Source organism: Raphanus sativus, chromosome 1 (genome assembly GCF_000801105.2).
Source record: "Raphanus sativus cultivar WK10039 chromosome 1, ASM80110v3, whole genome shotgun sequence".
Lineage (NCBI taxonomy): Eukaryota > Viridiplantae > Streptophyta > Magnoliopsida > Brassicales > Brassicaceae > Raphanus > Raphanus sativus.
In genome coordinates this window covers 13,274,156-13,288,454 of record NC_079511.1, presented here as the reverse complement: position 1 = coordinate 13,288,454, position 14,299 = coordinate 13,274,156, and the positions used below count along the sequence as shown (strand labels likewise).

Sequence of the window (14,299 nt, the reverse complement as noted above, 5' to 3'; positions counted from 1 at the left end):
TTTATTTACAATTTTAACTTACGATAAAATATTATATTTACAAATTTAATACATGTTTATGTTTTCATTATACATATTTTAATGTTTCATGAAACTACAATTTATATTAAAATTTGAATCTAATAATGAAACTAAAAAATATAAAATGCAATGTGTTTGAGAATAGCTTATATTATATTTTATAAATACACTATAGATTGCTAGGATGAATATCATATCTAAACTCTAACAAATGGCCAAATATATTAAAATTTGGGACCCTTTCAAAAATAACCTACAAATTCAATTCAACCCCAAAACAATTTATATATTTTGTCACTACTATTCACCTTTGAAAGTTCCAATCTCTCCTTATGTCTTTCAGTTATTTATAAAATTGCCATTTTTTTATTTCTAAAATGCTAAAAATCCTATTACACTCTAAACATTTATTCTTATTTACAACAATGTCATTGTCAACAATTTGAGCTCTTTAAACCTGTAGAATTTTTTCAACCACTCTATTTATGTTTCTAAACAAAAAAAATCTTCATTTCCTCTCATTCCCTCTTTATTTTCATCTAAAAACTTCCATAACTTTCATTTTCATAAGCACAACTTCATATTTTCGAGTGTATTATGTTGTGGGTCATCAAAGTCGCTTCTTTTTTTTCTCATATTTGGAGCTCGGACGGTGGAAAGGGTGGAAAAAAGATTTACACAGAAAAATAACTATTTGCATGGTTTTTGTCATTTTTCAGATCTGTATCACGATAGTAGAATATTTTGTATGTCTACACATAAGTATAGACTTACATTGCAGTCTACAAGTCAATGCACATGCTGGTTTTGCAATTGACCAAAATAACTTTTTTTCAAAGAAGACTTCCCTCGAAATCTACTTCTTTATTTTTCATAATAAAAACAAAAAAATAGGTAGACGTACTAAGTGGTCTACGAAAAATAGGTTAGTTTTGCATTTTACCGAATTTTTGACTTTTCAAAGTAGATTCATCGACAGTTTACACAAAAGATCAGTTTTGCATTTGACTCAAACTTTGAATGCATTGAATATGTTAGTTTTGTATTTGACTAAAAATGTTAAAAATTGACCAAAAAGAAAAAAAAGTGTAGACTTCCTATTCATTCTACTAATCTCAGAAAAAAGTAGATTGCATATGAAGTCTATTATTTTATTCTAGTCAAATGCAAAACTAATCCATCGGATTTGTGTCTAGACTTCATCTGGCTTCTACATACTTGTGGACTTTCTTCTCAGTATATTTGTAAAAAGTAAAATTTGGTCAATTGAAAAAACTAACATGTTTCCAAAAATAAAATAAAAAATGTAGACTTTATATGAAGTCTACTTTTAAAAGTCAAATCCGGGGTGAATACTAGTCAATTGCAAAAACTAATATTTTAAATTGTAAACTGAAAAGAAAGTCTATTGATGTCTTGCATATTTGCATTGTTTTAACCATTCATTCATAAGCATTTTCATCATATAGAATAGGATTTAGACATGTTTAGGTTGCATTTTGCATGCATAAGTCTCTATTAGGTACTGGAGTGCCAAGTGAGGTTATTGGAGACATTTGGATGCACTTGGAGCTCAAAAGATGTGAAAAGGAGGATGATTGGACGAGAGGAGCCTGGAGCGACCTGCAGAGGTCGCTGTGAGACCTCGCTCCAGCCGGAGCGACCTTGACGACCAAAGCTGGAGCGACCACTCTTAGTCGCTCGGCTTTACACGTCTCGAAGACGAAGAAAATGCCTCCGGAACGACTCCTCGCAGCGACCACCCAAGGTCGCTCCCGAAGCCCAGAGCGACCTCTCGGAGCGACTGGCCGAGGTCGCTCCGCGTTATCAGTGCACGATTTTTATTATTTTCAAGGACCTTTTTGCAATTTATTGTGCACGTTTTTGCACTGAAAAACCTAATGTTTAAGTATGCTTTGTAGCCACCATTGGCAGATTATCTTGGATCTATTGGAAGAACACAAAACTCTCAAGAAAAGTTCATCTCTTTTGGATTTTGATTTGTTATGTTCTTGTGTTTCTGTTGATTTCTTATCTATTTCTCTACATGATTAATCTGAAATCCACCATGGGTTTAAGAGGAATCATGGAGATTAGTGAGTAATCACCTTTTGAATTCATGGGTTAGGGAGATTAAGGGTGATTAGGCTAGTTCTAGGATGTTTTAGTGTAGATCATTCTTGTTCCTTGCTAGTAGAGTATTCATAATGCATCTTTTGAGTTAGCTACTTAAAAGTTGATCATTAGGCTTTTCCCACCCAAAAGGTGTTTGATGAAATGTCTGAGACAACTCTCCTAAGCTTTTAGTGTACTTTGCCAAAGACATTTGTTGTTAAAGATGCTAAGATAGCTATTAGACTTGTTCTTAATGATTGCTTTCATATTATTCAACCAAAGACATTTGATGTTTGAGATGTGTTAGCAAATGAGCATTCATCTAGACATAGAGCTTGCTTAGAATTGTGTTTAGGCTTAAGGTTGAAAGTTTGATTGATCATTTGCATTTCTTAGTTCGAAACTTGATCACCCAAGATCAAATTCCCTACACCCATGAGTTCTCTTTTCCATTAGTTAAGAAAGTATAATTCTTTTATTGCATTCAATCATTAGTAGTAATTTAAAATCATTCAAATCTCTGGTTGCACTTAGATTAAATAGGCACTTGCATTCTCATTGCTTTAAATCCCTTAGAATTGGTTCGACAACTTACTTCCACTTTACTATCATTTGACTTAGGAGCCTCAAAACTCTTAACATCAAATTGGCGCCGTTGCCAAATTTCTGAGTAGATTTAAACATTGAGCTTGTTTGAGACTAAGTCATTTTTATTTTCGCTGGTTACTGATTCTTTTTCTTCACCTACTTTTGATTTACAGGTGTATGCACTTGAGGAGCAAGGGTCCAACAAACCAAGTTCCAAGAGCAGAAGACATCAGAGCTTTAGAGAGAGAGTGTGCTAGAAAGAGAAGATAAGAAGAGCAGCTAGCTCACACACATGGGTTGAACATTGACATGGCTGACCCACAACCACCAGCTCGCCCTATTGGTGCTTATGACCGCCCGACCAACATCGGTCAACTGTTAGGAATCAAAACACCAGCTGTGGCAACAAACAACTTTGAGATCAAGTCAGGATTGCTGAACCAGATTGAGAACAACAAGTTTCATGGCCTGGCTGCAGAGAACCCATTCGACCACTTGGACAGCTTTGATAGATAGTGTGGCCTATCCAAAACCAATGGTGTATCAGAGGATGCTTTCAAGCTCAAGCTTTTCCCTTTCTCTTTGGGGGACAAGGCACGTCAGTGGGAGAAGTCTCTGCTAAGCAGCTCCATCACCACTTGGGATGACTGCAAGAATGCTTTCTTAGAAAAGTTCTTCTCTACTTCTAAGACAGCTGACTACAGGAATAAGATATATGGTTTCAAACAGAAGAACTTGGAAGGATTCAGTGAAGTATGGGAGAGGTTCAATGGCTACCTAGCTCAGTGTCCACACCATGGTTTCAACAAGGGAAGTTTGCTCAGTACATTTTATAGAGGTGCTCTCCCTGAGTACAGAGCCAGATTGGATACTGCAAGCAATGGGAACTTCTTGGACATAACTGAGAGAGAAGCAGCGCAGCTGGTTGACAACATGGTTAAGAGTGATGCAGTCTACAGTGGAGATCATGACAGAGCCAATAGGACAGATGACAAGCAAACAAGAAGGGATTTGAAAGCTCTACAGGATAAGATTGACATCCTCATTGCTAATAAAGCTACTCAAGAGCAGGTTCACTTTGTTGGTAACCCACAGCAAGAGACACCACCTACTGTCAATGAAGTTGAAAGTTTGGAAGGCCAAGAGGAACTGTGCTTCATTAATAGTAAAGGTAGCTGGTACAAAAAGAAGCCCAACTTTAAGTACAACAACTACCAGCAGAAATCATATCCCAACAACCAACAGAGTGGTTATCAGCCTAGAAACAACCAGCAAGGCAGCTATCAGTCTCAACAAAACCCTTCAATTGGTTCCTCTGCTCCTCAAGAGAGCAACACTGATGCCTTACTGAAGCAAATCTTAGAGTCTCAGACTAGAAGTGAGAAGCATGTAGGTTATGAGTTGAAGAACCTTCACTCCAAGATTGATGGGAGCTACACTGATCTGAACAACAAATTATCATACCTTGCTTCTACAGTCAAGACTTTAGAGAATCAGTTTGCTTCTATGGCTTCCACCTCCAAGCAGCCAATGGGAACTCTACCAGGGAAACCAGACCAGAATCCCACAAAGTACTGCAATGTTACCCTCTCTACTATTTCTTCAGAGATTGAGCTGAATGAGCACAAGAAAGAGGTAGATGAGATTGAAAAATTGGTGTTTGGAACTGATATTGGACAGGTTGAGCAACAGATTGTGACAACAAGTGGGGCAAAGATTGTGGAGAAAGTATACAAGCTGGTTGCAGCTAAGGTTGTGAAGAGAGATGGACACAAGGTTGAGATGGTCACGCAGGAGGACACCACTGAGGTTGAGCAGTCACTTTATGATAAACTGCCATTTCCACAGAGGGTCCTCACCAAAGCTCAGAAGAAGGTCATCTCCAAGTTCAGGAAAGATCTTAGTGATGTTGGGGTAAAGCTTCCAGAGATCTCGGGTATGCGAGAGGCTCGTGTACAAATGATGCTCATCAAGGACATTCTAACTCACAAAGATAAGGTAGCAGAGCTTCTGAACTTCTCTACTCTGCAACTTGACCCACAAGTCCCACCAAAGTCTCTCTCTAAACAAGAGCACCAGGGGATGTTTACCTTGTCTTGCTCCCTTGGTAAGCTCACTTTTGATGATGCTCTTGTTGATTCTGGTGCAAGTGTGAATGTGATCTCTATAGAGATGGTAAAGACTCTAGGGATTGAGAGCATGGAGCCAACCAGATCTTTACTACAGTTTGGGGATTCTTCTTCTACAACCCCAATTGGTCTCATCAAGGATTTTCCTATGAAGATTGGAGCATGCACCATCCCTGTTGACCTCACTGTCCTAAAGATGGCAACTGCAAAGAGGTTCCCACTCATCCTTGGCACTCCATTTCTCACAACTGTAGGAGCTTGCATAGACTTTGATAACAAGAAGGTCACACTCCTCAAAGTGAACAAAGCTGTCTCATATCCTCTCCAGCCCCTAGAGATGAAGTCTGTGTATTGTGGAACAATCACTTGTGAAGCATCATTCATTGAGAAACCAAAGGCTGAAGTGATGTATGTTGAGAAAGAAACTCTTGCTGGAGAGTCCTCTACAGAGATGTGTGATGAGCACTTGGAAAGTGCTAAAAAGGAGGAGGTGAGTAGAGCTGCAAAGGCTACTCATGTCAAGAAGAAGATGATGAAAGAACCTCACCCTCCACCTCTTGATACACTGCCACACACTCTCACTCTTCACCCAATGAAGCTTAAGGATGGAGCTATTGAGTACAAGATCAGATGTAAAGGAAAGACTACATCATTCTCAAGTGCAAGGGCCATCATCACTCATGAGCTCCAAGATGATCCAATCAAGCTTCAAAAGCTCCTCTCTCAGGTCCTGAAAATCACTCTTAATAGTGGGAAGGACCCCCTTCTCCACTCTCTATTTGAGGTACCACTCCACTACCTTACCCTTGTATATACCAGTTTTTCTCTGCATTTTAGTTTTCTTTTGGGTTTCTATCTCTCACTCACACAGAGACTGTGTGATTCAAGTGTGGGGGAGGTACCAAGTATTTGATCATGTTTGCTTTGATGATTTTGAGTCTCATACATTACATTTTACATTCTTATTTGCATAGAAAAACCAAAAAAAAATTTGAAAAACACAAAAAGAATCATTTAGTTGCATCATTTGCATTTTTATGATTGAGTCTAGAAGCATATATGTTGCATTCATGCATTAGGGGGATTTCTACCTTGTAAAGAGCTCATGTTAAGTACTGAATTTGTTGACCTTTGTAATCATGACAAGTAGCTTGAGCACCCTTTGGAAAGCTTGTAAACTTCGCGCCTTGAATGCTCCTCTTGAAACTCATTTGACTGTTGATACTCTCTCTTTGAAGCAAGATCCTGTTTTAATGTCTCTTGCATATGGTCCCTTGTGTACTCAGTCATGGATATACACAATTGAGTTGTCCCATCCTTTTTACCAATCTTCATGACAAACTCAAGTGGTACTCCACTCCCAAAACCCATACTTCCTTTTTAAACCATCATTATTTGTTGAGTGAGTCCTCTTTGGAAAGCTTTACATGTGCATAATGTTGAGAGTATTGGGAACGACAATGCTTAGTCTTCATTCCTGCTAGATTAGCCACTCTATTGTCTAGCTATAGGAAAGGGGTGAGTGTTGTGATTGTGATTTGGGAATATGAAAGGTTTGACTCTTTGTGCTTAAATGATTAGTCTTTTTGGGATAAGTGGAGAAGTATCTAGCTCTTATTGTGAAAAGTCTTGGCCCCCAAATATAAAAAAAGAAAAAAGAAAAAAAAAAGAGAAAAGAAAAAAAAAGAATAAAAAGGGGGCTAGCAAAGTTGTTAGGAGCTGAGATTTGTTTTAAAATTGTGAAAATCCCTTATTGATTTCAAAAAGAAAGAGTCTGATGTGAAAAATGTTCTTGGGATCTTTGGTGAGAGATGTGAGTTGGGTTTGACATTGAGGAATAATTGAATATCTTGTGTGTTTGGGAAAGGGTAGAACAATGGAGATTGAGCATTGTATGTATGAGTTGATCCCTTTCTTAGATATATTATGTATAATGTCAAAGCTACTTTGTTTTGAGAGTAAACCACCTTAAAAGATCATTTTAAACCTCTGATTTCACTTTCATTAAAGCCTTTGTCTTACCAAACGAAATGACTTGGACCAGTTGACCATTTGTGAGATGTCTATTGAGTTTGCTTCCTGAATGTTAGAGAGATGTGGACTTGTAGGAATGCATGATGAATGTAGAGATCAAAGGAGGTGTGATAGGCCTAGAGAAGTTAGAGATGGATAAATCTTTGCTCTTGCTATTTGGTATGATTATGCAAGGTTGTTAGGTTGAGAACTAAGAAGAGTTTCTTTTGATTGTGAGTCCCCATCTTCAAACCTCTTCTCCTTGGTTCTTGAAAGTTTACTTGTGGACAAGTAAAGGACTAGTGTGGGGGAGTTGATGTCTTGCATATTTGCATTGTTTTAACCATTCATTCATAAGCATTTTCATCATATAGAATAAGATTTAGACATGTTTAGGTTGCATTTTGCATGCATAAGTCTCTATTAGGTACTGGAGTGCCAAGTGAGGTTATTGGAGACATTTGGATGCACTTGGAGCTCAACAGATGTGAAAAGGAGGATGATTGGACGAGAGGAGCCTGGAGCGACCTGCAGAGGTCGCTGTGAGACCTCGCTCCAGCCGGAGCGACCTTGACGACCAAAGCTGGAGCGACCACTCCAAGTCGCTCGGCTTTACACGGCTCGAAGACGAAGAAAATGCCTCCGGAGCGACCCCTCGCAGCGACCACCCGAGGTCGCTCCCGAAGCCCAGAGCGACCTCTCGGAGCGACTGGCCGAGGTCGCTCCGCGTTATCAGTGCACAATTTTTATTATTTTCAAGGATCTTTTTGCAATTTATTGTGCACGTTTTTGCACTGAAAAACCTAATGTTTAAGTATGCTTTGTAGCCACCATTGGCAGATTATGTTGGATCTATTGGAAGAACACAAAACTCTCAAGAAAAGTTCATCTCTTTTGGATTTTGATTTGTTATGTTCTTGTGTTTCTGTTGATTTCTTATCTATTTCTCTACATGATTAATCTGAAATTCACCATGAGTTTAAGAGGAATCATGGAGATTAGTGAGTAATCACCTTTTGAATTCATGGGTTAGGGAGATTAAGGGTGATTAGGCTAGTTCTAGGATGTTTTAGTGTAAATCATTCTTGTTCCTTGCTAGTAGAGTATTCATAATGCATCTTTTGAGTTAGCTACTTAAAAGTTGATCATTAGGCTTTTCCCACCCAAAAGGTGTTTGATGAAATGTCTGAGACAACTCTCCTAAGCTTTTAGTGTACTTTGCCAAAGACATTTGTTGTTAAAGATGCTAAGATAGCTATTAGACTTGTTCTTAATGATTGCTTTCATATTATTCAACCAAAGACATTTGATGTTTGAGATGTGTTAGCAAATGAGCATTCATCTAGACATAGAGCTTGCTTAGAATTGTGTTTAGGCTTAAGGTTGATAGTTTGATTGATCATTTGCATTTCTTAGTTCGAAACTTGATCACCCAAGATCAAATTCCCTACACCCATGAGTTCTCTTTTCCATTAGTTAAGAAAGTATAATTCTTTTATTGCATTCAATCATTAGTAGTAATTTAAAATCATTCAAATCTCTGGTTGCACTTAGATTAAATAGGCACTTGCATTCTCATTGCTTTAAATCCCTTAGAATTGGTTCGACAACTTACTTCCACTTTACTATCATTTGACTTAGGAGCCTCAAAACTCTTAACATCATCTACACTTATAAAACCACTATATTTTTCTAAATATAGATAATAACCCGTGAATTTTGCAATTGCAAAAACTAACCCAAACAGTAGACCTACATGACAGTCTACTAGCGTAAACTGATAAGAAAAACTATTTTTGTTGACGGAAAAGGAACTCTACATTCGAAAGTCAATAAAAATGAAATTATGTATTATTCATAATGTATTTTCAAGACTTTATTGTTTGAAAGTGTGAGTTAGTTAATCCTAATAGTCTTGAACTATTTTGGAGAGATAATCTTTTATAATTATGAAACTATCAACTTTTTGGTTTGAGTATGTAGTTAGATAATAATTGTAGACGTCTTTTTAAGTCTACGTTTATAATTTTATCAAACATGAAATTTTTGATTGCTACTTTTGAAATTGTATTATTTTTGCTGGTAATGGTTCAATTACATGTTGTATACATAGAATGGGTGGTGAAAAGCTCTTTGTGGGAGTTTGTGGTCGATAATCGGAAAAAAGAGAATGTTCCTTGTGTATGATGGTTTTACACATAGTGAACTTCTTGAAATGACACACGAACACCATGATCTGGACAAGAAAACCGAGATGCTGGAGCTAACATATTACTTACCAGACGAAGTTTTAGAGCAAATGGGTCTGGATACTCCTTTGTGTATCAAACCAGTACCAAATAGAACCTGGAGATGAAGACGATTTTGATGTGTCTGATGGTGGTGCTAGTACTTTTGATGATGAAGATACTGACGAAGGGTTGGATGAAGATTGGAATGTTGTTGATGATGCTCAAGCAACTGCTGATGTTGTTGTTGATTCTGACGATGTTGTAAACTACAGTGATTACGGGAACTTATGTTGAATTTGTAGAACTTTAGTCAGTGTTGAACTTATGGATTGTAACTCCGATGGCATGTTGTATGGTGTAAGGATGAAAAGCCACAACGAACATGTCTCCGAAACATTATAAATTGACTAAATCCATCTGTGGATAAACCAAGATAAATATTTCAAATATTTCTAGTGAATCTGGGTAGATCTTATTGAAATGTTTTCACGCTCTTACATCTGAAGGATGAATGACTTTCCATCCTTTTAGACATGTTCTACATGTCATCTCATCACCCCAGCAGTCTTTTCATATTGATATAATCTGTTTAACATGTCTGTAATTGGTAAGTACCACATTCATTGGTACGGTGCCTTATTACTCCCACGTTCTTGCAGTTTGAATTTTGGCTTCTTGCAGAAGCGATATTCTTCTAGCTTCTCATCTTCTCTCCAGTAGATCATGCAATTGTCGATGTTAAATCTATCATCTCCAAAGTCAACCCAAGACTATAAACCAATTTCTCAATCTCATAATAAGATTTAGTTGACATGTTGTCTTCTCACAAATATTCTTTAAACAACTCAGCCAATAGATCCATATAATTATCATGTAAATTATGATCAGTTTCAATATTCGTCATCATAGCTGCTAGAGACAATTTAGAGAGACATTCTCTATAACTAATGCACATTGATTGATTTGTAACATCTAACATTTCATAAAACTTTTTTTCCATCCAAATTACGCTCTTCAACATTTCTAGTTTCATTAGCTATTTTTGAACTAGTTTCTAAAAATGCATTTGTAACCATGTCGTGAATCCTATCATGATCTACTATATGCTCATCATTTTCATTATGCAAATGAATTGATTCTCCAATATTACCAACATCCTTAAAGTTAATACTACTAGCTTTATTCCCACCATAACCATCTTCATGTTGAAACAATATATAGTAATTTGGTGTAAAATCTTTATTTACTAAAAGGTTGTATACATTTTCACTACCGCAATTTTTGTATTCTTACACTTTAGACAATGACATAACATCTTATTGTTTTTCTGCATAAGCGGTGTAGAAATAGCTTGGAACATGAATATCTCCACCCCAATTGGAAAATTCCTCTATTACTCTCACGTTGTAATTTTTGTGTGTATACATCCAACTCTGTATGTCATATATATTGCCAACCCTTGACAATTTTTTTGTTATTTCATGTTCTTATGTTTTTTCCATGTGTCGTTCAATATGAAAAGTGTCATATTTATAGGAAATTTTGTCAAACGTAGGTAAGAATTTAACAACAGATTTATAACAAAATTGTTTACAACTCTTTTACATTTCTTTTAAAATGATCTTTGGAGGAAATAAATTAGGTCTACCCCACTAAAAATATGTTTTCACAAACCACTTCACTTTTACTCGTATCTTCGTCGGTAAACATATGTAAAGTTGATCAGCGTAAACTACTACTTCTTTTACAACGGCTTTAAAACAAACATTATTTTTTCTCGTAAATTTTCACAAAATTACATGTGTGTTTACGATGAACTGTTTCACTCGTAAATTTACTTTGACTTTACAACGAAACTATTTTTCATGTAAAAGCCTTGTTAACTCGTCATTATTTTATGATGACCATATTTCCTAGTAAATAATTCTTAATAAATCATATGTTATTTTTAATTGGATATTTTGATTTTTAGTTAAGTATGGATATCCAAATATGGGTCTAGATTTTTTAATATGTTAAATTTTAGTTTTATTAATAATTATAGTTGATATACTGATATCTATATATTAAGATAGCTTTATAACTTTATATCTAATTTCATAATTATATATATAATAAATTTTGGATAAATATTTATTTTATTTATTAATTTTAGAATTTTAGAAATTGTCATTAAAATTAAGTATCTAAATCCAAATCTGGATACTAAAATCACGGATCCGGAGATATCCAAAAATTTTCAGATCGGATCCCATTCCTATAAAAAACCAAAGTCCATCTTGTGATTTTCATGTTATTCGAGCTCAGTATCAGATATATAAGTATACTAGATCATGACCCGCTCGACCGAGCGGGAGTTAATTTTTTTTTATCTTTGTTTGTACTAAATATTATAAATGATTGCAATGTGTATTAATATAACATTTTGATAAATAACAATGTGTACTAATGTATTTAAATAAGCAATGTGTTTTAATTACTAAATTTGATTTTTAAATTTTATGATAACGTAAAGTAGATTTTTTTATATATTATTTAAAATATATAGTGCTATATATTTTGTATTTTCAACATTTATCATACAAAATTTATATTGGAGTATTATTTATAAGAAAATATGTGTATCATAATATATTTATATATTATATAAACATATCTACGATTTTTCGTAAAAGGCCATGCGCACCCGCACGGATTTTATTTTTAAAATGTATTCTATATTGTTTAGTTTTATGTAGTATCGAGTTTGTATAATTCAATTTTGTGTTTAAAGAACAATATCAAAACTGTCTTTCGTATATAAAAATAACACTTTGCAGCGAGTTGTGTCTTTTTATTGTAACACAAAATTTGATATAAAACTTATGTTTTTTATGTACATTACGAAGTTTAATTTTTAAAAATAATTATTATATAACTTCAAAGTAAATTTTATCTCTGAGGTCAAATATATTTTGTGTGTAATGGTTCAAAGCATTTTGTCGATATATATTATATTTCAGTTTGGTTTGTTTTAGTATTATTGTATATGTATATACTATACAATACTACTATATTCTATACAATATATAAAGCTATGTGTTATTTGTTTTAGAAAGTAGATTAGGCCCAACGTAGTTAAAGAATAGTCATATCTTTATGTATGTGTCTATGAATTATCTAATTAATGTTATTCGTACAAATAAAATCAATATGGCCAATGAAAGCATACTGATCGATTTAAAATGAATTGTATAGGGTAATTCTAGTACGATTCATATTTTTAGTATTCTTTATTCGTACAAATAAATCTATTTTATTTAAATCGACATGTAATAAATATGAACCATATATGGAATATGGACAAACAGAGGAATTGTATTTAAGGAAATATATCAATGCAAAGTTAGACTATGGTACGTATTATATATAAGAAATAAGACATTTAATTTAAATATATGAGGTCCACTTTTAAAATCCACCTAGAAGAATTGTAATGTTTCTGATTTAATAAGATAGATTTAAGATATACTTAACACACACACGAACTTTATTCCTCTAGGAGAAATGTATAGATCATTATAAGTCTCTCGTGTAGGATAGGAACAAACCATTTTCTCAGGTTCTTGCCTTAAACACCATCAATACCTTGAATTTGGGGTAGTCTTGATTTTTATATAGACTTTTCATCAAGTAAATTATACAATGTACTGAAATTACTGATTCTGGGCACCACTTTCATTAAACAACACACTGAAAACGACGTTGAACAAAGTCCCTTCCACATATCGATTACACGATTATACAGAATCGGGTCAACCTGATTCGGATGCTGATCTGGGTTTGACAAACCCGTTAAGGAAAAAACACTCCGATCATCCGAATCACCGGAGCTTACCGGGAAATCAAATTCTAGAGGCACACACACACACACGTCAGAGTCTGACGACAACAAAAGCATACAAACATACACATCTAAAAGGCTCATGATACGATGAAATTTATTCAGTTCTTGAAAACCGAAAAAGAGCTTCTATTTTCCGTCACCGGAAAACTAGTCGAACCCGCACGTGACGAAGCTGAAGCCGAAACAGAAGAGGAGGAGGAAGAAGAAGGACAAGGTGAAGTAAACGGTGAGATTTTGGAAGTCAAAGAAGAAGAAAATATGGAATGATCGGTCCCAACTTCTCTTTCTTCCTCCTTGATCGTGTCGAGAACCTTCGCCGTTCTTCGCCGCATCACCGTGACAAACTGCGGTGGCGCAACCTCCGTTATGAATCTCGCTAGTCGTGAGCTCGCCATAATGGTTGCAGAAGAGTTTTGTGAATTGGAAAATGAAAGAGATAGGTGATGAGTGAATAGATGGACCGAGTTTGAGAGGGGTTTTTATAGTAAGGACAATGTCTCGCTTTGTTTTCTTGACTTTGTAAAATAAAATTATTTTTAGTGAATTTTTTTAACAATTATTTCCTATGGTGGATACTCGTCGGAGACTTGGATAAATGATATGTATTTTTTCGTATTGTCACTGAATTGTTAAACAACACAACCTCCCTTAATTCGTGAGTTGTCTTACCGATAAATTAAGTTTACGTGCTGCTTAACTATAGGCTCTAACCGGTGATGTTTTGGAGGAAAAACGTCATGTTGATAAGATTATTCGTAGTCTATTTTAATGTTTCTAGAATGAACTAATCAGAGCTAGTAAGCTATTAATGATATACAATAGAATGAGTTACTCGTGTATAGTCATTTTCACACAAAAAAATGATGTGTGAAGTGCTTTATAAAAACTGATTACCAAAAAACAAGTAGATATTCCGGGGGCATTCGAGGGAGGAGAAAGGAAGACGACAATGGATAAATTAATTTAATTTATTTGGATATGTATTACATTTTAAATTTTAAGAACATTTTATAATTTGAGTAGATTCTACAAAGTTAATTGTTAATATATTCAAAGTGATTAAAAGAAATTTCAAGATGTTTTGTTGATAATATAGTCAGTGGTGTTCTCAAACAATATATTTCTACTAGTTTTGTGTGTATTTTCCTATCAAATTTTTTGTGTAGTGTCCTCACTTAATAATTTTAGAATTACGGATAAAAAGGAGAAATTAAAGAGGAAAAGAGATAACAAATAAAACTTTTTAATATCTAATTTATAACCAAAAACAAAAGGTGTTTAGTATAACTGAAAATATTCGAGCCAAGATACATACA

The 14,299-nt window shown here is 34.9% G+C and overlaps 1 protein-coding gene and 1 non-coding gene across 2 annotated transcripts; both read right to left on the bottom strand.

Moving 5' to 3' along the window:
• Positions 1–3,419: 3,419 nt before the first annotated feature.
• LOC130497932 (small nucleolar RNA R71) lies at positions 3,420–3,527 on the bottom strand. Its single transcript, XR_008936977.1, has one exon. It is a non-coding gene; the product is annotated as a small nucleolar RNA R71 (small nucleolar RNA).
• A 9,285-nt stretch (positions 3,528–12,812) lies between these two features.
• Positions 12,813–13,440, bottom strand: LOC108856146 (uncharacterized). Its single transcript, XM_018629888.2, has one exon. It carries the CDS (start codon positions 13,376–13,378, stop codon positions 13,082–13,084), a length of 297 nt encoding a protein of 98 aa, XP_018485390.1. The 5' UTR covers positions 13,379–13,440; the 3' UTR covers positions 12,813–13,081.
• Between the last annotated feature and the right edge of the window lie 859 nt (positions 13,441–14,299).